The sequence below is a fragment of the Cervus canadensis genome, chromosome 1 (genome assembly GCF_019320065.1).
Source record: "Cervus canadensis isolate Bull #8, Minnesota chromosome 1, ASM1932006v1, whole genome shotgun sequence".
NCBI classification, from domain to species: Eukaryota; Metazoa; Chordata; class Mammalia; order Artiodactyla; family Cervidae; genus Cervus; species Cervus canadensis.
Genome location: NC_057386.1, coordinates 46635347 through 46661037, shown reverse-complemented (window position 1 = coordinate 46661037; position 25691 = coordinate 46635347). Strand labels below are relative to the sequence as shown.

The window sequence follows — 25691 nt, the reverse complement described above, 5'->3', positions numbered from 1 at the left end:
GGGTTTGATCCCTGGTCGGGGAACTAAGATCCTATAGGCCTCAGAGCAACTAAGCCCATGTGCCACAACTAAGACCCGCTGCAGCCAAATAGATAAAAAATTTAAATAAATAAATGTTTGAGAGAGAGAGAGTATACAGTACAAGTTCTGTATCTGAAGAGGCAAAGCATTCTCCCAAAGGGGACAACCATACCTTGTCTTCGTCATACAGAGATGTGTGACCTGCCTCAGGGAATGTCGGGCTTTGGGGTGGGGAATCACAGAAGCAGCCCATCACTTCATCAAAGATCCTAAAAAATACCAAATACCAAAGAAACACCCACCATGAAAAGGGGCAGAAACCTGAAGTGGCAGGAAGATGAACGCTGCCACGGCCAGCTCTGTCTAAAGGAACCATCTGTCCTACCCCGTGCTCAGCAGTCAACTGAACAGAATCACCAGTGGCTAGACAGGACGTGTAGAATTTCTACCACATGGCAGAAATTAGGAGGATGGATGGTTTCAACTTTAATAAACCATATATATTTTCTGTTTTTAAAAAAGAACAATCTCAAGCTTTTCTGTTGTGTTTTTTTCGTTTGTTTGTTTTTCATATGTAAGCTACGAGCATTGCTGTCATCATCGGTCTTAAAGTAACAGAAAGAGCCTGGGACTAGAGCAGTGACAGACCAATGTAATTACCCCTCCCCCTAGGGTAATGCATCAGTATACATCAAGAGATAGATGCTGAATGCATTTAATCAAAAGATGTATCGTCTCTGGTGGGGCTCACTCTAGTGTTGTGTTTAATTTCTCCTGACATTTCACTCATCACAGAGCAAACAGCTTCTTCTACTAGCTATTGAGGAAAAGATGGTTTTTGTTTGTTCCTTTTTTTCTGACCAGACCCATATAACAAGTACAGGCTTGTAAGGGTCTGCATGGGAGGGTGGAAAGGAAGGACAGATACCTCTCCCGGGGCATGTAACAGCGAGGGCTACATCTTCTTAGCTGGCTCGTGGCTAATCCAGGAGCCTCTATTCACTCCGCAGAAATCTGAGATGCCTTACCTGACAAAATCTTCAAAGGTCCGAAAAGAGACCATCCCGCCCATCCGCTGACATGGCGGAGTGAACGCGTTGTCCAGCAGCACGTCGCTGACACTGGCTACGTGAGTCATGCCGTAGTGGTTGAGGTTGGAGGAGAAGGACATTCTAAATGGTAATTGAATCGAGTGCATTAGACAAGGAGGGTAGGAGCATGGACTGGGAGAGCCACAACAGAGAAAAGGAGCTGGGAGAGAGGTGAGACAGGGTCAGGTGGCAGAGAGCAGGTTTGGTTTTTGACCCACTATGGAGAAGCCCATGTTACTAGACTCACATTAACCCTTGCCTTGGGATTTTCCCTCCACACAAACAATATTTTTACCACCCCATAAATTTCTCCACTTAAAAACCTAAGGACTAATATGGCGGTTTTCACACACTGACATCATGACATGTCTAATGAATGAAGAGCACATAGGGGTGAAAAACCATCCTGCATCTCCCCTTCCCTAAAACATCCTCTCTTTTAAAAGGAAGTAAGCCAGCCAAGTGAGTGGTAGCTAGGCAACACTGGAGGTATTTTTCTCTAGGAACTGTAATAGATTAAGGATTCACAGATAGATATCCACATGTACAACAACAACTCTAAGTCATCAGGAATGGTTTAGTGAATCATTATTAAAAAAAACAAAAACAGAAAACCATGTTTCATCAGAGAGAAGCAAGTCGCAGTCTATAAAAGGAACTTTACTGAGGTCTCTACCTTTTCCTTTACTAGGCTGATGGGAAGAGTAGTCATAAGGATCATAGCTCCTCCCTTTTTGAAAGAGAAACAGTTTTGCCGAATTTCCTTTTTTATATTTAAACATTTTCACACCAAAGTAAACATACTGTCAGTAAAAGCCCTTAATTCATCCCAGCAGAGTACACAAGGGCAGAGCATGCGTCTCAAAGTATGTGTAAGCAGGACAACAGGTGTCAATGGAGATGCTCAAAGGGAGTGGATTTGTTCAATCTAAAAATATAACGAGTCTGGATATTCCTTGATGTGCCTCAGCAGTCTGTACTGACAGATACTGCTGTACACTGTAGTGATGCCCAGCCAATCAGGACAGCCTCTCAGGAGGGACCACGCTAAAGGATGCCTCCAGGACTTGCCCGACACATGTTACCGGCATACTGAGCTGAAGCAAGTTCCAGGCATGGCAGCGGCACCCGAACTTTGGGGAGCTGCTCAAAAATCTCCTCCAAGTGCACCACCTGCAGTATTGCAGGGTGCAAGACAGCCAGCAAGGTGAACTCGCGATCTGGGTACATATTGTACTCTGTTGCAAATATAAACGGCAATGGAATTTTTTATAAATATTTTTATAAATGGGACTGTTGCTCACACAGACTATAGAGACTGACACTCCAGGTTTTTAATCCCTCGGCAGATGACCATGAAAAAGTACTTCATCTTCTGACGGTACCAGGGACTAGGAGGTAGAGTGGGAGAGGAAACCATTGATACCATGAATGAGACAGACAGACGAAGCACATGGCAAGCAAGTCTTATACATGGCGCTCACTAGAAACAGGATTCAGAGCTGGATGAACTCAGAAAGGCTATCATCCTCTTTTCTAGGATCACCAAATGTATTTAGTAAAGGAGCAAGTTTGTGAGGCATTGTATCTTTTCTACCTGCCTGGTGTTAAGACAGGAAAGAGAGTCCAGATAATCCTTAAACGGAACTCCTGAAGTTGCTAACAGGTTGTGTTTGCGGCAAGCATGGGGTTAAGCATCTTTATCGCTCAACCGAAACCCCATGGCATTTCCGGTTTCCCCTGGTACTATGCTCTTGGGCCAGGACAGCTAAAGGCAGGCAGGAATGAAGCAAGCCTACCCTCCAAGAGCAGACAGAGGACCAAACAGAAGCACTCCCTTTCCTCTCCCCATCCAAACTGGAGGCTATAAAAGCTATAACCAGTTGTGATGACTTAATATTTAAAGGGAGAGGCACAAAATAAACACAAGTCTATACATCTTTCAGTGTACAGCTGGTCATCTACAAAGAGCTCAGCACCAGCTTTAGCACTTGGGGGATTCCAATCAGAATTTCTATCCTCTCAAACTTGCATTGTGTTGCCTTGCTGGGTTCAGGAGCAGAAGGAACTCAACATATTAAAAGTACCACTCTGTGTTATATCAGTCTGGAAACATCTTCACAGGGATACACACATCAAAACTTTAGATACACTCTTCCAGTGTTAATCTCATTACAGGTCTGACATAAAACTTGACTTGCATGACAACGTTAATACTTTAGAAAAACAGCTAACAAACTGATAAAACATGAGATCAGCTATTTCTGCCTGTGCATTCCTCAAAAAGGAGATACAAATTAGAGAAACTAAAAAACTGAAAAACTGAGGAACAGTTTGCCAGGATAGGAGTGACCATAAGGGTTTCTCCTCTGAAAGCCCCAAACTAGACGGAGAGCTTAGCAGAAGATGTTTACAGCAAAGCTGAACATCAGACAGGTGATTCATTCCCCTATCGTCCACAGCTAGACAGGAGCTGTTCCATACTTTTTGAGTGTTGCTTTTTGAATGGCTGGAGAAAAGCTGAAGACATGTTTTCCAAACAGAAAGTATAGTTTAGTATGTCCAAAGGGGAGCACAGGACCTCCCAGCAGAAAGATAACATATTAGCTTGTCAAGTGAAGTGTTATTTTTTTCTCCTGGTTTCACTAAGTTACAAAAAAAGATGCTTTTAATTGGAAAAAACTAAATATACGGTACCTGTTTAGCGTGGGGATGTTCCCTCTGTAATTAAACAACCACAGTTAGTTACCAATAGGTTAGGGAAAGCCACAATAAAAGAACTGTCAGAGCAGATACAGACCAGTCCTGAGGAGTCCCAATTTGGTGGCTCTGGCCTTCAGCAGACATAATTAAGTGCTCATTACGCTTCCACCTGCTGGGTGCCTCCAAAGAGGCTGACCTACCTTACCATAGCAGCTGTTGATGGAAAGGGTCAAAGTGTATTTACTATATTTTTTCTATAGCTCTATTACCAAAAAATAATGCAGAATAAAGATAAAAGACAGGCTCATGAAAATTAATTGAAGCTGTATGATATGGTATATTATCTTAAGCTTCAACATGAGGTATAATTCTTGACAAGATTCTGAGAGCATCTTACTTGTTCCTGTTTTACTAAAAATGCCATAAGGAGGTTCAGAGAAGCTGACGCCACAGCCCTCCCTACGTTAACTGATCTTCTAGGATGTGTGAGGAACCTAAAAACTCTCCTCTAGAGAAAAGACACCAGGAATCTGGGTTCCCAAGTACTTTTTCTAGTTCTCTTTCACCCCACTCCTGTAGAGCGGTGGGGGTGGGGGTGGGGGTGGTATAGGAAAGACAGGTATTCTGTGCTAATGGAGCCTAAAGCTAAAATTATGCAGGAAGGTGATGACTAACGATTCCCTGATTAGACTAGTATAAACTGTTAAAAATGAATTAACATTTTTTTAAATGAAATGAATTTAGGGCAATCATGACATTTAAACATTTAAAATCTCTGGGCCTTCCATGAAAACAAGCTTACCTAAATTTGGCAAGCCCTAGAATTTCCTGATAGAGAATGCTTCTGAAGCATGAGAGGAACATTAGGATAAGAATGGAAACTGTGAAGCAAGTCTCTTGCATTCTCTTTGGTCTTTACCACCAATGCTTTTCTCCCCCTTTAATTTGATATCAGTCATTTCCTCAACTGAAACAAACAAACCAAAACAACCCAAATAAAAGCCCTTATTTTCAATGGTAAAAGGGAAAAGTTACACTCACCACCCACAATTTAGGAGTCCTGTAAGGGGGTTGATTGGTTGATATCTTAACCTTCTAACGCTCTTTTATCAGCATTTAATCATTGTTGGGGTTTTCTGGCACACAGAGGACTTAATGGGCAGAACAGAGTGGGTGGTGCTGATGATATGTGGGAAGGAGGAGAGAGGGAGGAAAATGATGCACTCTCCACGGCAGTGAAAGGAGCAGAATAGACTGAGCTGGCCATATAAATAAAGAGCGGTGACATATCACGGCACACAAACTGTATACCTCGCGTGATTTGTGAGTAGTGATGCTCTCTGCATCAAACCTGTATCACAGAGCAGACTCCTAAGGCAGCAAGAGCAACCTCTGACTGCAAAACCCTGCACCTTTGCTCTTTGGATTCTTTCAGTTTTTCTTTGGGGGAACGGGTTTCATTTTACAAGAGGTCCTTCGATATCATGCACCTGGTCCTCATCAGCAAACAACAAGCACTCGTGGGTTCTAGAGCAGAAGCAGAAAACTAATAGTAAATGCTAATAAGAATATAGGAAAGTCTTCCTTTTAAGATATAAAGGATTCTTAAGAAAAAGGCCACCTGCACAGGCTCTAAACGATAAACTTCAGTTCAGAGAGAAGGACCCTACAAACAAAGCATCTCAGGCTCCTTCGCATCCAGAGTTCAGGGATTCAGAAACCAGGGTAATCTCTCTCAACTGTTAACCAATTTCTTACACTAATAAAACGGTCTTACTGCTTCTGTGGCTCCACTCGAATCCCTTAGGGAGTCCTTCCCAGGATGAGGGCCAAGTTTCCAGCAGAAAAGGGCCTGAATTGAAAAGAACTCCACCAACAAAAAGACAGCCCTTCTCTATCAGCAATCCGCTAGCTCGCACAGGGAGCCCCCTGCTGCTTTGTTATAGAATTGGGCACCATCTACGCAGTATGGGGTAAGAACAAAACTCCCAACATCTCCAGTCTTTAAAGGACCGGCCTCAAATCGATCATGTAGGAGGTAAGTTTAGAATCAGTTTATCCCCTTCGGTAGAATAAGAAGCTGTGGGGCTGTTGGGGAGATAAGCAGGGAAGGTTAAACTCTCTACTACAAAGTAAATACTTAGCCGTGTCCATAACAATCATTTATATATTTTATTACTCTATAAAGGGGCTATTTGATCAATTTAAGAAAATGACCGATGGGGCACGCTGCACACTATTGTGATATACCAGAAAGCTCGATCGGTGGTCTGCACAGAAATCAACAACCAACACAGAGATCGTGTATGAGTCAAATATTCCATTTATATAGCTGAAAATAAAATAAAATCTGCCCCATTTCACTGCATACTCATCATGCAAAAATAAACAAACTGCTCAATCTCTGTTAGGGCAATCAATTGCATCCTCAAATACGAAAAAAAAAAAAAGTATAAATTCATTTGTAAGATATTTGCTGTTTAGGTCTTCAGAGAACTTAAGACAATGAATCTTCATTCACCATGTTTTGAAAAATATTAGAATCATTTTCCTTCCAGGAGATTAGCTCCATTTTACAGATGTGGTAACTGAGAAATCAAAGGGGATGTTTTCCAAGGACACTGCTAAATAAAGTGTCATAAACCAGAAACCAGACCTGGCATTTTCTCACCTCAGCTCCGGAGGCTAGCATTCCACATCGATATAGACTAAATTTAAAGAAGGACAAGACAAATCCTTTGACTGCTGAGGTCCCCAGCATTAAGTCACCTCTGATTTTATTGATCTGCTTGCCTAGGGTGGCTGGAGAGCCTGCTTCAATATGAATGCAAAGTCAGAGTTGCTGCTGGCTGGCTGAATCCTCTTTATTTAAGGAACACTGATTCTCTGGCAGTCACAAGTTCTCAGAGCCTTTTACCATCCCTTCCAGCTGAATTTCATTTTGCTGAATTCGAGCTGGCCCTACATAAATCTTTTATCATATAAAAATGTTTCCGATTCTTCTGCCTTCTAACTTGTAGGGGAAAAAAAAGGAGACCCTATAGGAAAATGATGGGGATGCATGCAAACAAGCAGTATTATATCAAGCTGTGACTCAGAGCCAGGATAAGGAAAATCTTTTGAAATCAGGCAGCAAAGCAGAATCGGAAGAGGTCGGCTGAATAACCTACTAGTGGTTGCTAACAGCAGTACCATAGGAGAAAGAGCAATTTGACTGGCTGTGACCAGTGGTGGTCTCCTTGCGTGACTATGTTTCTGCAGAAGAGTCCGAATCAGGAGCTGTAAAACACATCCGAACCATGTATTTCTGCTGGCGTCTCCCTGACCACCTCCTTGCTGCTCAGATGCCCCAATCCCATGGCAGAGCTTTCGTTTACAGTAAAATGATCATTGCTTCATTCATCTGCAGCCTCCTTCCAAGCCCTTCTTTGCTCTGCTGGAAGGTTCTGCTCTTTCTGAAACGAGTGTGCCAAAAGAGCTACAATACATTACTATCGCCTGCTGTATAATTAGCTACAAATCCACAGCACGAAACTACAGGATTTACAGGTGCCCAGGAGTCCGCTTTTCTCTCCCCCTGAAATCAGCTAGCCCTCCTTGAGAAGAAGGGACCTTGGACTCCCTTAACGATATATTGAGAGTTTTAAACCTGACTCTCCAATCTTACGAGTCTAGAGTGCCAAAATAACACAGCAGAGACCAGAAACTGAGCCACGGATACCAGAAAGCATGATGGTAAGCACTTAAACCTGCTGAGAATCTTTCCTTCTGCCAGATGCTTGCATCTTATCAGCAGACACCCTTGAATGAAGGAAGCAAGAGCTGTAGGGGTTTTATTTATCTATAGCTCATTCTGGCCTGCCAACTACCACCAAGCACTCCCACTGCTAAAAAATGCTACAAATTGGATGACTTCTGAGTGTCTCAGTACAAGCCAAAGAAGGGTTCTAATCTCTGGGTGTCAAAGATTACCAGGATTCTCAAGAATGGCAATGGGTCACTGATGAGTCCCATGGTAGGGGCTTTTGACTTCTAAACTTCCTCACAACCTCCTTCATGAAAAGAAGGTCCGGAGGCCACCCACCTACAGTGAAACTGAAGGCGTCAAGAGCCTAAATCCAGTCGTGACCGAAAAGTGCTATCAGGGGAGAACACAGACGATCTCTTCTGGATGTGAGACAAGAGAAGTGGAAAGTGTTTGAAAATATTCTATCATAGGGGGCCAAGTTCACAAGGAGCAAATAGCAGAAGTGCAGTGCAATTCAAGTTAACTTAAAACATTGATTTCCGTCTAAGAAATCAGTCTTCACCCATTATATATGTACAGAAATACACAACAAATTGTACTTCCATCTTCTGATTCAACTGTGATGCTTCTTATCTGAATCACAGATGAAAAGTTTTAAAAAACAAACTGTGTTCACTAATAGGTATTACTTATGAAAATCATTTGGAGTTTTAAATTTCATACTCCCAGACTGTCATAATATGCACAGCCATATGCATAGCTACAGAGTTTATGGGATAATATGCTTTACATATGTTTGCATAAGTATAGTTATATTTTAGAAGATGAAATACACATGCTGCCTAAAGAACCTATTTGTTTCCAGATTATTATGAGTTGCTTAATACGTCCAAAGCTAAATAAAATTGTGAATGTCAAACGATTTGATGAGTCATCAAAAATACATTTAGGATGAGGCCTTAGTGTAACAAGCTTTTCTATCACCAGCACAAGAGAATGATAAAACTAGGGATTCAGAATAAGAAAAAATACACACACACACACCTGTGAATCTAAACTCTGGGCCTCCCTGGAAAAAGACAGAGAAAAGGGAATACTACATGATAGCAGTTTGAGTTCTAGGATTAATCCATGCAGAATACTGGTTGAACTCAATGAAGAGCTGGTCTGATGGAATCTTGGACGAAAAAGAATTAAGTCCTAAAAGTCTGCATGGTAATAAAATGTTCTCTCAGTGTGGACCAGCTATCATGACTTCGCCTGCACCAAGAAAATGACTAAAAGAAACCCACTCATTTCTCTCTGAAGGACTATTGCTAACTGGCTACATATTACCTTTAAAAAAAAAAAAAGAGAGAGAGATACAAAATTACCTCCCCTCAAAAAAAAAAATTCACATACAATAGGACATAGTCCTTACTTGCTAAGAAGATAAAGAGAGTAGAAAATACACACATTTCTCATATATTTAGGTGTTCCATATACACTGGTTTCCTACTATGCTTAAGTCAGGAATTTAAGAAGGGAATTTAACAAGAATAGGGTATATCTGGGCCAGGAGTTTCCCTCGGTAAAGGTCTAATATCTGGATACTCTGGTGAGTAAGACCTGACGATGCTAAATAAGTTCCAACTACAGTTCCCCCCCCCCCAAAAAAATTGGAACTCTTGCATGGAAGATCAAGAAGAAGATAATATACCTTAGCTGAAGCCTACCTAGCAAGAAGGATGATAAGAAAGGTCACAGATATAAGAAATGATATTTCTTTTAAATGACTTTTTAGTCATCTGATGCCTTTCCTAACACTCAGAGGTGTATCAGAAAAAAAAAAAAAAAAACACAGTCAAATTATACTGAAACACAGAGTAATTAAACATCAAACAAGTTTCACTCCAGATATAAGCCAGAGAGTTAATGCTGTGCCACACTGTACCTAAAGTCAATAATATACTATATACTTAAAAATTTAAGAAGGTAGATCTCATGTTAAATGTTCTTTCCACAATAAATTTTTAAAAAAATTTAAGTATTAAAAAACGTCAAGTGCGAACATGGCGCTGCAAGCGGTGCGGAGCGTGCGGGCCGCGGTCGGCAGCCTGCGCGCCATCTCGGCACCCAGCGCGCCCTGCTCGCCGCGGCCATGGGGACTGCGGGCGGGTGCAGTCCGGGCACTGCGCACCGGCCCTGCTCTGCTGTCGGTGCGGAAATTCACAGAAAAACACGAATGGGTAACAACAGAAAACGGTGTTGGAACAGTGGGAATCAGCAATTTTGCACAGGAAGCTTTGGGAGATGTTGTTTACTGTAGTCTGCCTGAAGTTGGGACAAAGTTGAACAAACAAGAGGAGTTTGGTGCTTTGGAAAGTGTGAAAGCTGCTAGTGAACTCTATTCCCCTCTATCAGGAGAAGTAACTGAAATTAATACAGCTCTAGCAGAAAATCCAGGACTTGTCAACAAGTCTTGTTATGAAGATGGTTGGCTGATCAAGATGACATTCAGTAACCCTTCAGAACTAGATGAACTAATGAGTGAAGAAGCATATGAAAAATACATAAAATCTATTGAGGAATGAAAATGGAACCCCTAAATAAACTACTTTGAAACAAAAAAAAAAAAAAAAAAAAAAAAACAAAAACGTCAAGCAATACAAAGTACCTCAATAAATTTAAGCAAAAAGGCACCAAACATGTCCGCTACATGCTAATTGCTCAAGTGTGCTAAAAAAAAAAAAAGAAAAAAAAGAGGGAGGGTGTCTTCTCTCTTCTCAGAGCCCGCTCCACTTATCTGCCAGGGTGGCTACTTGTGTTTTGTCTACTTCTCTAAAAAATCAAAACATGTACAAACGGGACATGGTCTTCAATCCAAGTGGCCTCTAGGGCATTTTCCTGAAAAAATACCCTGCTGTTGTCAGTCTGCAGACAGAGAGCCATGTTTCATCCCAACCCACCGGGGCGAAATCACTAGTCAAAAACAAACTACAGGAACGGGATTCCACAAGATGCCCCCGTACACAACAAGAGACTGTAGTCTTGCTTTGAAAATACAGCGTAGAAAGATACTCCCAAGGACTTGCTGGATAGGTTTTGCTCTATTTCAAAGGAATGACTGGCTAGGAATGGGAAGACCAAGGATCAGGAAAGAAAATGCAAAGAACTGGTTTAAGAATGTATGTATTTTTTTCCCCAAGAATTTTTGGTTTGTTACCTCCCAAACATAATACTCAGAAAGTATAAAATCCTATTTAGCATTAGATATGTAAAATGTGTATATTCATATGCCTGTTCTCTGTTCTCAATGAATAATTTTTAAAGCACGTATAAAATACTGTAGTACATCTACAGTGTCAGAAGTGAATGGTTCCTGTAACCATTTACATAATAAGAAACATAAAAGTTTGTAAAAAAAAATTCTTCTGGGGCACTAGCACTAACATAAAACAAAGAGCACCCAGTGTGACTGTCCTAATTAATTCTTGATCAGTTGAGCTGACTATGTGGTTAGGAAGTGCCGGAAATATGGCTAGTCTGTACTGAGACGTGTTGGAAGCAGAGAATACACTCTAAATTCCAAAGAGTTAGTAAGAAGAATGGAAAATATCTGGTTAATAACTTTCTATTACATATTAAAATGAAACTTTGGATACAATGGATTAAATAAAATGTTAAAGTAACTTTATCTGAGCATTTCCTGGCAGTCCAGTAGTTAGAACTCTGCTCTCTCACTGCTGAGGGCCCAGGTTCAATCTCTGGTCAGGGAACTAAGATCCCACAAGCCATGCAGTGTGGTGCAGCAAAAAAAAAAAAGTAATTATTTTATCTGTTTCTTTTTAGATATGCCCAATAGAAAATTTAAAATTATATATATGGCTTGCAATATATGTCCAATATATTTCTATTGGACAGTGCCGGTCTAGTGGTGAAAATGAAAGTCAAAGTTGCTCAGTCGTGTCCGACTCTTTGTAACCCCATGTACTATATGGTCCATGGAATTCTCCAGGCCAGAATACTAGAGTGGGTAGCCATTCCCTTCTCCAGGGGATCTTCCAAACCCAGGGATAGAACCCAAGTCTCCCGAATTGCAGGCTGATTCTTTACCAGCTGAGTCACCAAGGAAAGTCTAGTAGTACTGATTCTCAACTGCAGATGTTCAACAGAATTATCAGAGAAGCTTTTTCAAAAAGCGATACCCTGGACTGTGGTTCGAAATGAATCAGAATCTTGAGAGCCAGGAAACCAGTAGGTTTATTTTTTAAAATACTTAGCTGCTGATTCTGAGAATCACTAATCTAGAGGTTAGTGGACATAATCGTGTCCTTGAATTTTATTGAACTGAGAGTGGAATGAACACTGGTAGACAGTCTCTTGTAATTGACTTCTGTAGAATTAGAAATAATAATGCTTATTGCCTGCTGTTGATAACAAGAATAGAAAATAACAAAAGTCCTGAGGTTAGGGAAAAAAGTTGGAACTTGGCTCAAAAATAGCTAAAACTGAGATACTCTAGATTTCTTTCATAAGGGTGGTAGGTCTATGAAATAATAAAGAACTTGGCCTTTGTCCCCAGTTCCTGGGGGACAGACTCTAAATCCTTGGAATTTCTCAAGTAATAGAAGTGCCTTCATTATTCATGAGTTCCGTGGATCACACCTAGTTTATGTGAAGAGATGAGATAACTCAGGACAGGGTCTGCTCACTAGAAAAACCAACCATATGACTAGAGGGTCACCTGGACCTCTGGGGAGTGGACAGGAGCTGAAGAGTGAGTTTAATCAAGTGACCAATGATTCAATCAATGGTGCCATCGTAATGAAATCCTGATAGAAACGCTGGACCCGGAAGTTTAATAGAACTTCTTGGTTGGTGAACAAATTGATATGCTGGGAGGACTACATAACCGGACTATACAGGGAAAGAAGGGGAAAACTCTGTGTTTAGGACCCACTCAGACCTCACTCTATGTATCTCTTCATTGAGTTGATCTGGATCTGTATCTTTTATAATAAAACTCTGATTATATGTACAGTACTTTGCTGAGTTCTATAAGTTGTTCTAGTGAATTACTAAACTCGAAGGAGTCATGGGTACTCCCAAAATAATAGCCAGTTGGTCAGAACTCTGGGCAGCCGGGGAAACCTACTTGTGGCCACATTCTGAAGTAGGGGCAATTTTGTGAAGACCTGAACCCTTAACGTGTGGCATTTAACACCAGGTGGTAAATGTCAGAACTGAATTACAGTATACCAACTGATGTCAGGATAAAGTCATAACTGCAAATTGTTAACAGAAACATTTGTAAGAAAAGGAAAGACCTTACAAAACTAAATTCAAGCAAATTCGTAATAACTGAATAAACTATATTCTAAAAATTGAATACAGTATTCTGTAATTAAAAGCTGATAATTCATTTTATGGGCTTCCCTGGTGGGACAGACTCTAAATCCTGGCAATGCAGGAGACACAGGTTCAATCCCTAGGTTGGGAATATGCCCTGGAGAAGGAAATGGCCACCCACTCCAGTATTCGTGCCTGGGAAATCCCATAGACAGAGGGGCCTGGTGGGCTACAGTCCATGGGGTCACAAAAGGGTCGGACACTACTTAGCCACTAAACAACAATAAATTTCATATTACTAAACTAACAAAAGGACTTTAGATCTAAAACAGCATTAAAGCAATCTGGGCATTTTCTCTGGTTTTCACAAAGATTATTTTATCTTTCCTTCTATTTTTTTAAGTCTTTATTGAAGCAGTTACAATACGGCTTCTGTTGTTTAAGTTTATTATTCTGTATACACACAACCAAGGAAGACTTTAGAAAGACAGCAAGACTACAGCGAGATACTGTTCAGGTCTCCAGAAGAATGAGTACCCCTTGGATGTTGGGAGGGACAGGTATACACATCTTGAAACCATATCAAGAATAATCATATCAGAGCCACACCCCTGAGAAGGAAAGGTGAATAAGATTTCTTAACAGTTCAGAGGCATTCCTCTCAATTTTCCAACCGACTTTCCCTCACCAAACTGGACACAGATCCTCAAATAAAGAAAGTAGGACAGGGAGAGCAATTCCGAAAGACAAGGGGAGCAATGAGGAGGGAAGAAGATGAGAAGCAGTGCTGCAGCCCGACTACAGATCACTGCCCAAAGCAGGAAGAAAAAGCCAAAGTCCTGAGAATTACAGAGGGTGGGAAGTATAGCGTGTAGTGCTCTACAATTATTCAAGGGATGCAGGAGAAGAAAGAAGCCCGAGCGCTGAGCCCGTGTGTGCCATGAGTACCTTGCCCGCTCGCTGAAGGACAGCCATTCGTTTCTGGAAAATGAGATTCTGAAATCCATGGAGGCGAAAATGTACCGAGAGATGCTTGCTAAATCAAGGATATACGCTTTTCTCTGCCAGCCATAAGGTATTTTCGAGGGAGAGGAGTGAAAGGACCTCCTGAGACAAAGAAGACAAGTACTTTTTTCTGAAGACGCTGCTGCTCGGCTGCTGACCTCTACTGGATCAACACTGGCATTCAGTGGCCGCAAGTCTCCGCGCACACCTCTTTGTCTCTAGAAGAGTTGCTATTGCTTTGGGTGAAGTGGCAATTCAGAACAGAACCATTTCTGTTGCCTGTAACTAAGGATCCCCAAAGACAAGGTACTTTGTAATACAGAGTGAAGAACCAAAGGCCATAAAGAAGAAACGGAGGGGGTGCAGCTTAAGATTGGCTGTGGTTATTTATATTTCCTGTGGTATTACTGAGGAGAATGAAAGTACGGAAGGGAGATGACTAGAGGTGGGGATGAAATTCCTAGGTTTTTCACTGCCTGGGAATACTTAAAAAAGAAATGAGATTATTAGATAAAGTATTTCCATCTTAAAACCAAAGCAATATTTTGGTATTATTGTTAGAACTGGAAACAAATTTCCATATGTACATTTTTTTAAGGGCGTAAGAAGGTAAAATTAATGGAATTAACATAGCTTATGTGAGTAATTTACTTGAATTTAAGTTTGCTTTCTGAAGTGTGCTTTTTAAAAACTAAATTTCAACTGCTAAATTTACATGTGTGTTTTTGGAGAGATCATGAAACTGGTTCAGGTTCAAACCACAGCAAACATAAAGGGAAAAAAGGCATTCCACCCAAAATATTTTTACATCCTGTTGACTTAAACTGCTATAAATGTGATTTTCTGGCAAAACTCCAGAAATTAAAATGCCAGTAAATTCTTTCTAACTTAAAAAAAGAAAGAACTATGCCTCCTCCGTGACAGAACACAAGTAAAAATGAATGGAATAATCTTAACCTTGTATCTCAATTAGACCATACTGCCTCCTCTCCAGGTCAAAGATCAAAAAGTAAAAAAAAAAAGAAATAGCTGCCAAGAGGCTCTTCTCTCATGGTTTAAGTGTATTCATTGTCTGCTCTACATTTCTAGCTAAAAAAATCACCACAGAGAACGGTCACACACATTACCCACTCCCCACCCCCACACTCTCTGGATAGCGCTCTGGTTGGCTCAGGTGCACGCACCAGCTCAGACTCACCTGTTTGGATGCGATGTGGGCAGCATGAACTGGAATTCCACCACGCAGGTGTTGTCCTTCAGCTGCCGGTGTTGTACGCTATTAAGTTCATAGGCTATATAAGCCCTTCGAACATACACCTGGTTAAAAAATAATCCTCAGTAAATACACTTGAAAAACAGAAACTCAGAAGCAGTTAGCCCAGGGAAAGGAGTCCTGAAAAGAGACGTATGGTGCAGAAGAAGGTGGTCTATGCTGACAGAAGTCCCAGTGCTGAATACATACATACATACCTTGCTTTAATCAATAAGGCTAGAGTCTTACAACTATACCCATGACTATAAATGGAAAGGAAACCAGCCTGCCTCCGCTGGACACCTCTAGGTGTGCTGAAAGCCCTTTACACAAACCTAAACTCGAGAGAAACTTTGATCATTAGCAGAAGAGCATACAGAACCATGATGATTTCAACAGAAGATAAAATCAGGGACTTCCCTGATGGTTTACGATTAAGAATCCACTTTCTAATGCAGGGGACATGGGTTTGATCCCTGGTCCAGGAAGACCCCACATGCCCCCCAGGGCAACAATCCCATGTGCCACAACTGCAGAGTCCACGTCCTCTGGAGCCTGCACGCTGCACCTGGAGAGGAGCCCAAGCACCACAATCAAGATCCCACGTGCCACAATGAAGACCTGATGCAGCCAAATAAATAATATTTTTTGTAAAAAAAAAGATGAAAGCAAACAGGGAGAAAAATGAGAGGTGCTGATTCTGGGCCACCTGAGGCGTGAAGATACAAAACAGGAACAACTGAAGTACAGTCTCACTCATTCACTATCTTGTATCTTTCTTCTGTTTCCCCACTGGCCCAAATCAATTTTACATTGTTCATATTGCCCAAATCCTAGGCAAAATCTGAAGGCATAATTTGACATATAATATCTCAAATACACTAACTTGACTCAAAGAAACAGCAACAAGCTGTTTCTCAGGAAAACCTGTCAGTTCAACCTCATGAACTTCACAGCCAATTTGCCGTGCACACATGATGGAACGTGGAATCCTATCAGCATGTGAGGTATACAAGGAAACTTTGCATTAAATAGCATAAAAGCATTGTAGAACACTTAGATGTTTTCCAATTTTGGTATTTACTGAGTGGGATTCATGACAGTCTCCCCACAGAATACAAATAAAAAGTAACCCAAAGGAGCATGCAGAAGACTGTAGTGTCACATCACATAAAAATCATCTAAGACACTCCTTTTCCTCACCTCCAAAAAACATCTTTTGGCAAACTTTACAGCAGTATTTGGGGGCTGCAATTTTTGTGCTTAATGAGACAGGTATGCTACAGTGGACACAGCAAAGTCCGTGAGTCAGAATGAGCTGGGTTCAAATGCAAACTCTTCCACTTATTATCCATGTGAATATAGACACGTCACTTAACCTCTCAGTCTTACTTTCTTCTACTTCATGAAGTATTTGGAAGATTAAATGAGAAAAATAAAGCACCTAAAGCACAGTTCATTAAACTTTCCTTCTCATGCTGAAATAGTTCATAAGTTCATAAGAACTGCTTGACAATTCAGAATATGACTAGAATCCATTTTACTTGGCCCAAATCACAAAATGGTACTGTTCTGATCAGCCACATATTTTTTCACTTATGGTATTACAGGGCATCCTCATCACTATGAAATGGAAGGATTCAAGTACCTGGAAAGTAGAACTGAAAAATGCTGGTAGCTATGACTGGAACCCAGAAACTGGTGATCAGCTGACAGACGTGACTAAGAGCAAGACCGAAGTCCAGCATTTATTTCAGAGGAAAAGACTCTACTCTTGAGAACCAACGGTTACGGCCAAAGAAGAAGGACTGATAACAATAGCCAAGCAGGCAAAAGGAGTCGGCCAGAAGCTGAGAAAAAGGTGATGTCATGTTACTATGAGAACCCACCTCCAGAGCTGCCATCCTCACGACCTGGTTGCTGTGATAGAAGAAGTTTGGTAGGACATCAAAAATTGACGTTTCAGACAAGATGAGTTTCTGGAAGGTACAAAGACAAGCTTCAAACATTACATCCATAAGAGAACAATTCCGATGGACAATATTTAGCATTAGAAGCATTAGTGAAACTTTAAGCATTTTGTCTGCAAACTTGTAAACTTATCTTCTCTTTGCATGAACTTACCTTCTCTCTGCCTTGGCTTCCTCAGATACAAAATGGGGAAAATAATAATACCTATCCTCAAGAGCTGTCGTGTTAGACAGTATATGTAAAATTCTTAGACATGTATTAACAGTGCATTAATTATATGCTATTAAATGTTTATGGCTATTATTATCCTTTCTGACATATAGCTGAACTTAACATTTAATATATTGTCTCAGTACTCCACTATGGTAAACCATAGATTTGAACTCTCTATTTCAACTATGAACCAAATAAACAAAAATATCTTCCCCACCCCCAACTCCTTCCCCACTTCCTTAGTTTCCCCAGAAGGAAATATGAGAGAAAGCCGGAAGATTCCCTTGGCTAGGTATGATAATATCATTATTTCCAAGTAGAAAAATACAAAATCATTCCTGAGGAAATGATGTTTAAAAAACAACAGTCAAGGTTCTTTGAATTAGCAGCAAAATTAGCCAATATTCTTTCATAAAACTGGCTCTGTACAAAGCCTAACAGTAAGCATTAAAATAAAATTACATGATTATTTAAGTAGCTTTTCCCTGTTTAACTTATTTATACATCTGATTTCAAATATCAGAAATCAACCAGCACTACCACTTCATTGTGTCCTAGAACACTTTCTAGATAAAAGCACAAGAGGTGAAGACCTCAATAGGACACTTCCATCAAGGCCAGCCTATAAAACTTTTAAGCTAAGCCACAATTCTAACAGCATTTTTATGGGGAAAAAAAAAAAGTACAAATCATCTTATAAAGTCAACAGATGAAACTTTATTACACAGAAAATCATAATTGACTGAACTGATTACTTAATTAAACTCTGCTTGGGAATGAACGGGACAGCAGTGTAGAGGGGTAGAAAAGGGTTGTAATGTATGTATACCTGCAGGTTCTCGATGCAAAACTGATGTCCGTACATGTCAATGGCTGATAGGAAGATAGACTCAACTTGGTTGTGGCGAAGCTCATATGATGGCAAATGGGAAGCAATAAGAACCTAGAGTGAGAGCAAAATAAGAGGCGCTGAGTTCCGGAGGGAGTGATCATTCTAGGCTCCCATTAGGCAGCTCTGTACAAAAGCAATAAATATAAATCTGGGTGTGCAGGCATCAAAGATAAAACAGAGGCTGAGTACCAGCACTTCCGGGCCCTGTAACAGAAAGCCAGGGCCACCAAGTACTGCGTCTCAGGTGACTCTCGCCATGATTTGCGTGGTGAGCGATCTCCAGTGGGGGGTTGGGGGAGGGAAGGGAGAGCAAACCACCTCCATCAAGCTCCATCAGTGGTGCTGGGGACTGCACAACTAGCTGCTAATTGGGAATCAGGCCTGGCAGGGAGCAGCTGTAGGGAAGGGGGACGCTGCAGAGCTAGCCTCTTGTAACTCTAAAGGGGAAAGACAGACTAGGAAAAGCTGCTCCGACAGCCCCAGGTACTCGGTAGAGGAGAGGGCGTCAGAATGTGACACCCACACGTGTGAGGGGCAGAGAGAACGAAAGCAGTGCTGCAGACAAAGAGGGACATGGTGGGACCTGAATACCCTCAGCAGGTCGCTCAGAGGTTCAATAACTTTGAGTAATTCAGTGACATGGATGCAATTGTAGAGAAAGCAGAAGGTCACTGAACAGCTTCAAATGCTGCTTCCTTGTCGATGCCCGCGCACTGGAACACAAACACAAAGGGAGTGCCAAACCCTGGCTTCCCTGCTGAAACCTTCTGGGGTGGAAATGCAGACTACGGGGTGAAACTAACTGGACTGCTCTGGGGTCACGCTGATTGCCAGCACTGAAGATTCATTTCATCATCTTTCTGCTTTCCACACTTGATGCTTTGCTATAGACTTAAAAGTTTCACCTGCTTCTAAGCTCCCTTTGTAAAGTAAGAAATATTACACCTATTGTCTTCCTTCAGTTTCCTTTCCTCTACCTCACTTATAATGATAACGGGACTTTATGATGGGGGTGGGCTCCTATTTTAAAGAAATTTGAGGTTAATCTTTTCCACTCTCTTTAAAAAAACATACAGCACATGAAAACATTTGTTCTGAAGGCAATGAGACATATGTGGGAAATTGCATGACCTTTGGAAGGTGCTGGGGAAGAGCTCATGAACGGACTGCCCAATCTGTGAAGACCATCCCTCCCTCCGGACAACCAACTCATGTCCTTACCTGGCGCGCTCGCAGCGCCACCTTTGCGTTGGTGGTCTTGCTGAGTTGAGTTAGCTCTGTGAGGATATTCAGCAGCTCATCAGTGAGGGTGGGGTCCCGGCCACACAGCTGATCCTAATTGTTAATGTGACAAAGAACATACACATCCATGTTAAAAAGAACTAAACATGGAACTCTGCTCAATGTTATGTGGCAGCCTGGATGGGAGGGGGGTTTGGGGGAGAATGGAGACTTGTATATGTGTGGCCAAGTCCCTTCCTTGTTCACCTGAAACTATCAAAACATTGTTAAATTGGCTACTCTGCTGCTGCTAAGTCACTTCAGCTGTGTTCGACCCTGCAGCCCCCATGGACTGGAGCCCACCAGGCTCCTCTGTCCATGGGATTCTCCAGGCAAGAATACTGGTGTGGGTTTCCATTCCCTCCTCCAGGGGATCTTCTCAACCCAGGGATCGAACCCACATCTCTTATGTCTCCTGTGTTGGCAGGTGGGTTCTTTACCACTAGTGCCACTTGGGAAGCCCTAAATTGGCTATACCACAGTACAAAATAAGAAGCTTAAAAAACAAGAACTGAGGTGGTGAGAACTTTGAATTGGGACAAGGAAATAAAAACAAAGTAAAGAGAGCTGGATTCCTAAGATGCAAACATCCTGTTACCTTTATCCTAAACAGTGTGATAAAGAGATCCCAGAGGAAGCTGCTGCCAAGGAGAAGCCCAAGGCCCTCAGCAAATCAGACTCAAAATTCCTAATGCATTTCTTTATGAACCAACACTATACTTCAAACACGCAGAAGAAGTGATCAGAGACCACTAAAAAGTAACAAGGGATTCTGGGTAAAAAAATAACAGATGATGTCTCAAAGTTTGAAGAGGTTTTAAATAATACAAGGCCTAAAAGCTTTCTTGGTCCCTCTTCTACTTTTGGAAAGAAGGAAGAATAAGGCAAAAGGAACCACTCCTGGTGGTTTTCATTTCACAAACCAAATGTTCAGCATCCCAGGAGGGCACAGAACAGAAACATAAGCACAAATTATTCATTTACAAACACACGCTGACAATTCTATACCCCAAATCATGTATCCTCCTGCTGTACCAAGAACCATTCCATGATATCTAAACATGGTGAATCCTTAGATGCATTAGAGGGGAAAACCAAGCTCCTACTATGTGATCCATGGTGTAATTCAGGACTGGGTCCTTAGTCTCCAAAAAATTAAAAAATTTTAAGAAAAAAAATCTCTATCATATTTTGAGAAAACGTATTTCTTCTCCAGTGCAGTATCAATTTATTCCCTAAATTCACCCACTGTCCATGTAATTTTCATCTAAACTGAAAAAAAAACTGCAGATGCAGTTTTTATAAATGCCCATCATTCTTGAAATTTACAGAGCAATCAGTAACAGTAGTTTGTAACACCACATCACATAGCTCCCTCTACTTGGAGTTTGAAATAAGTGCCTTTATATGTTAGTCTTTTTTTTATATATTCTCCCTCACCCCACTATCAAACAGGACATGAATGACAGCCAGATCCTAAATGGCTTCCTGTTGCTGCCTTTAACCTTTCCCCTTTCTCAATTATTGCCTTTTTCTTAAGGAATCTCCGTTTCATCTTTAACCTTCCCCATCTCAGGGACCCTCCTTATAGTCCTTCACCACAGCAGTACAGGTACAAGTGTGGGGCTCTGGGGCAGACACACACTTCCCCAGGCACTGTTTCTGCAATCCCTACCACCTTCCACATCACAGGGTAAACAGTTTTGGAGTCCTCAACGCTAACACGCTGGAAAGACAGTCTCTCAAACATTTTAAAGCAGGAAATATTTTCTGGTTCCCCAGTCCACGGCCAGAGGTCTGCTCCAGAGCAGTAAACCACGTGATGGTATTTACAGTTAAGGAAGTACAAGTATTGTTTTCACCCACGCCAACAAAGGTCCGTCTAGTCAAAGCTATGGTTTTTCCAGTAGTCACCCATGGATGTGAGAGCTGGACTAAAAAGAAAGCTAAGCACTGCAGAATTAATGTTTTTGAACTGTGGTATTGGAGAAGACTCTTGAGAGTCGCCTGGACTGCAAGGAAATCCAACCAGTCCATCCTAAAGGAAATCAGTCCTGAATACTCATTGGAAGGATTGATGCTAAAACTGAAACTCCAATACTTTGGCCACCTGACGTGAAGAACTGACTCACTGGAGAAGACCCTGAAGCTGGGAAAAATCGAAGGCGGGAGGAGAAAGGGACAATAGAAGATGAGATGGTTGGATGACATCACCGACTCAACGAACATGACTTTGCGTAAGCACCGGGAGTTGGTGATGGACAGGGAAGCCTGGCGTGTTGCAGTCCGTGGGGTCGCAAAGAGTCGGACACGACTGAGCAACTGAACTGAACTGATGCACTCATCTGGGTGGAAGAAGAAGTGACTGTAAATTCAGGGCTTGGTTGAGCATATGGTCACAGACTGAAGGACCTGTTCTTCCCATCCCAGGGCACAAAAGAAAGAGCAGGGAGAAAATATAACGAAGTCTCATCTTTTACTGAGAACTCAGGAGCATAACAGAATTTCAAGGGAATATACAAAATCACCAGCAATGGAACCCCCTGGCAGCCTAATGGTTAGGACTCCGTGCTTTCATTGCTGAGGGCCCAGATTTGACTCCTGGCTTCACTGGTGGCTCAGAGGGTAAAGCGGCTGCCACAGTGCGGGAGACCTGGGTTCGATCCATGGGTCGGGAAGATCCTCTGCAGAAAGAAATGGCAACCCACTCCACTATTCTTGCCTGGAAAGTCCCATGAATGGAGAAGCCTGATAGGCTACAGTCCATGGGGTCACAAAGGTCGGACACGACTGAGTGACTTCACTTTCTTTTCTTTTCTGGGGAACTGGGATCCTGCAAGCTGCACAGTGAGGCCAAGAAACAAACAAAATTAATAAAATCACCAGCAAAAAGACTATAACAAAACAGAAGGAAAGAGATAACAGTGGGTAAGGAAAACAAGATAAGCTTTTCCTACCTAAATCCCTGTTTACCTAAGAAAGATAATCCTTCCTGAGGTACTTACTCCAGTCTTCAGAACTACCCTCTGAAAGATCCCAAAACCTGAGCAATGTCCTGGGTAACAGACTCAGCTATCCACCAGGGAAGCCCACTCTGCAAAAAGCCAGGCTAAACTCTCAATACAACAAAAACAAGCACAAGCCAACAATAAAAGTCAGCGCAACAAAATAGAAACACCAGCCACCTACTCAACCTATATCGGACTTGATATGGACTGGTTTCCCTCAAAGGAAATCCAGGTTTACCTTTCCAGATTACATTAAAATAATCAAATAAAAATGGAGTTACCAGCTTGTATAACTACAGATCACATTCTAACTAAAGCACACACACACAAAACTACTTAAAACCTTTTCATTTCTTCTTTCTACTATGAGAGAGGGGGGTAAGAACAGGGGTAGAGAAGCTTGCTTTCTGTAAGAAAAGTGAACTATGGAGGTTAGAAAAAAATAATAGGGAAGTAATTATTCATTCACGATCACCAACTGACAATCTTCCTGGGCTCCCAGTGATAAAGTGCAGAAACCAGACCTTTCTGGAATATGAAATATCAAACACAGTATGAATAAACCACTACTTCCATTAATTTATCATGCCTTGACTACTATATCCTTCTACTTTTCTGTATGTTCATTCTATTCATTTTTGAGAGTTTGATATTGAAACTCCAACTGAAAAGCTTAATTTATCTACTTAAAAAAAATAATTGTAACATATAGCAGAACTATATGTGACTTTGTTCTGTATATTCCAAGTCTCTTGTAAATGTGTTATCATACTTTCATAATTTAAAAAATAAAAGAGAAAAAATTAAAAATAAAAAAATTATTGTGACTTGAAAATTTTGCACTCGTGTATTATTTTCTCCATCGTCATCACTAGAACTTAGGAAAAGACTGGCAATAGAAGATTGTCTTGGAGAGCAATCTTCTCAATCCTCTCCTGTCCTTAGCCTCCACACAGAGTTCAGGTCCTGAAAGAAACCATGAGGGATGGAAGGTGACTCTGTTACCAGAACCACCCATCCTAAGACATAAACCTCCAAGAGGAAGTTTACGGGCCCCTGGCCTAGAGACAGGTGTCCTGTGGGCCACTGGACAGCCCAGCATCCCCATCTGACTCTGCTGAACATTCTGTGACAGTTAACGCTAAAGGGTGATGGTGCCAGCATGTGTTTCCTCAATGTAGAGAGGCAGGTTCATTTAACGAGCCTACCTCCTGGTTTGGGGCTTACCTGCATAAATCTGCAAGCCAAGATGAAAATTATTTAGTAATGGTTAAGGGTGGTAGCACACACTTGTTTCTTGTTTTCAAGCTTAACCTGGGTGGCAGCTAATCGCAAGGAATAGCTCAGATTTGCAGAAATATAACAAGCATGCTTAAATGTCAAAACTTTTGCCAAAATTATGCAGCTGACTTCCAGGAGAGCTCCACACAGCCAACCTGATCCTCACATCCTAAGATCTGAAGGCAATTCAAAACGAGAAGAATGTGATGTAATGGGTAATGTTCTCGACGCATTAACTACTGTCCAGATGGGTGAGGCAATAATCCCCAAACCAAAAATGGACTGGCAACTTCTTCTGGTCACAGCTAGATGTTTTTAAAATTCTTTAATTGGAGGAACACTGCTTTACAATGTTGCTTTGGTTTCTGCCATACAACAACACAATTCAGTCATAATTATATGTATATCCCCTCCCTCTTAAGTCTCCCTCCCCTCCTCCATGCTAACCCCTCTAGGTCATCACAGAGCACCAGGCTGGGGTCCCTGTGCCATTCAGCAACTTCTCACCAGCTCAAAAATGCTGTGGGGCAGGTTTAACAAGAAATGCTAATATCACCCTTATTCAGTAAACCTGGGTTTACTGAGAAAGACTTTCTCCTTTATTATATATCAGAAAAAATTATTTGCTGTTATGTTGAGAAGGATGGAAGGGTGTTTAAATGCTCTGGGCTTCCCTGGTGGTTCAGTTGGTAGAGAATCCGCCTGCAATGCAGGAGATCTGGCTTTGATCCCTTGGTTGGGACGATGCCCTGGAAGAGGGCATGGCAACCCACTCCAGTATTCTTACCTGGAGAATCCCTGTGGACAGAGGAGCCTGGCGGGCTACAGTCTTTGGGGTCGCCAAGAGTCAGATATGACTTAGCGATTAAGCACAGCACAGTCTAAACCAAATCAGAGGCTCATAGGCATGCCACTACTCCTAGCAAAGCATGGGCCGTAACACATTCATGTGGACCACACCAGAAATAAGACAGAAGTAGTGAGGGAAGACTACTCAGAATCAAGGTGGGTACAAGACACATAGTCATACATCTAGAGCTGTGAAGAGGTTGATCCTTTTCATCAGCACAAAATTTGCTTAAAGAGTCCCTCAAACATCTCTGAGCAAACATAAACAATGTCCTAAGCGTTTTCCTATAAAATTAAGAAATAAGAGCTTTCAAAAAATAAACTTCCTTTGTTTTCAATGTGGCACAATGTTCCTCCACATGGAGAAAACTGGACAAGACTCTTTACATTTTACTTGATATTTTGCTCTCCAGATACAGCGAAAGATTGGACGAAATTTGCTAGTGAGACAATGAGGCAAGTGATGCCACCACCTGGAAGGCAGGGTGGCTTCCTCGGAGCGGCACACATTCTGCAACACTGATTCTCAGAAGCTTGACCTTCTTGATTCCCACCCTCTAGGTTCAGAAGGCCCAGACATCATCATCTAGTTCAGCAAAGCACACCATCGACAGCCCTACTTCTAGAAAGCAAAGATGGGAAGGCTGGGCGTATAACCATCGATCAGGAAGCCAAGGTAAGCAAAGAAAGGGGATCCAGCAGAGAATGCAAGCTGGGGGAATGGAACGCTGCCATAGCCAGGTGATAGCCATCAGAGAGAGTAATCCGAACAGCTGAAATGGCTTTTACCAGCCACTCCCCTCCACTAATGTAGATGTGGGGTGGGGGACCGGACACCCCCCCAAAAGAAGGCAGATTGGAAAGCAGCCCTGTTCCAGCCTTCGTCCCTGCTCCCCAAGTCACTGCTAGCCGATCCTCAGCTCAGTGACAGCAATTAACTTCTTGTTTTCCAAATTTCTGGGACGAGGTCAAAATAACTGATATTTCAAAAGCAATTTAATGATATAAAAGCCTACAGATGTTTACCAAGTTTTCTTTTGTTGTA

General features: G+C 41.7%; 2 protein-coding genes across 9 annotated transcripts in view; one reads left to right on the top strand and one right to left on the bottom strand.

Annotated features, from left to right (window-relative positions):
• Positions 1 to 25691, bottom strand: part of ACACA (acetyl-CoA carboxylase alpha) — a 274450-nt gene that overhangs the window by 111123 nt on the left and 137636 nt on the right. For 7 of the 8 annotated variants that reach the window (XM_043481750.1, XM_043481768.1, XM_043481775.1 and 4 more), the window contains 7 exons: positions 19449 to 19562; positions 18165 to 18278; positions 17041 to 17130; positions 15098 to 15216; positions 3810 to 3833; positions 1050 to 1193; positions 194 to 290 (listed from right to left, as the gene is read on the bottom strand). In XM_043481750.1, coding sequence (XP_043337685.1) covers positions 194 to 290; positions 1050 to 1193; positions 3810 to 3833; positions 15098 to 15216; positions 17041 to 17130; positions 18165 to 18278; positions 19449 to 19562 — 702 coding nt within the window. The remainder of the gene's footprint in view (positions 1 to 193; positions 291 to 1049; positions 1194 to 3809; positions 3834 to 15097; positions 15217 to 17040; positions 17131 to 18164; positions 18279 to 19448; positions 19563 to 25691) is intronic. The other variant, XM_043481743.1, reaches the window with a different exon arrangement.
• Positions 9608 to 10181, top strand: LOC122449970 (glycine cleavage system H protein, mitochondrial). The gene has a single exon (XM_043482100.1). It carries the CDS (start codon positions 9615 to 9617, stop codon positions 10134 to 10136), a length of 522 nt encoding a protein of 173 aa, XP_043338035.1. The 5' UTR covers positions 9608 to 9614; the 3' UTR covers positions 10137 to 10181.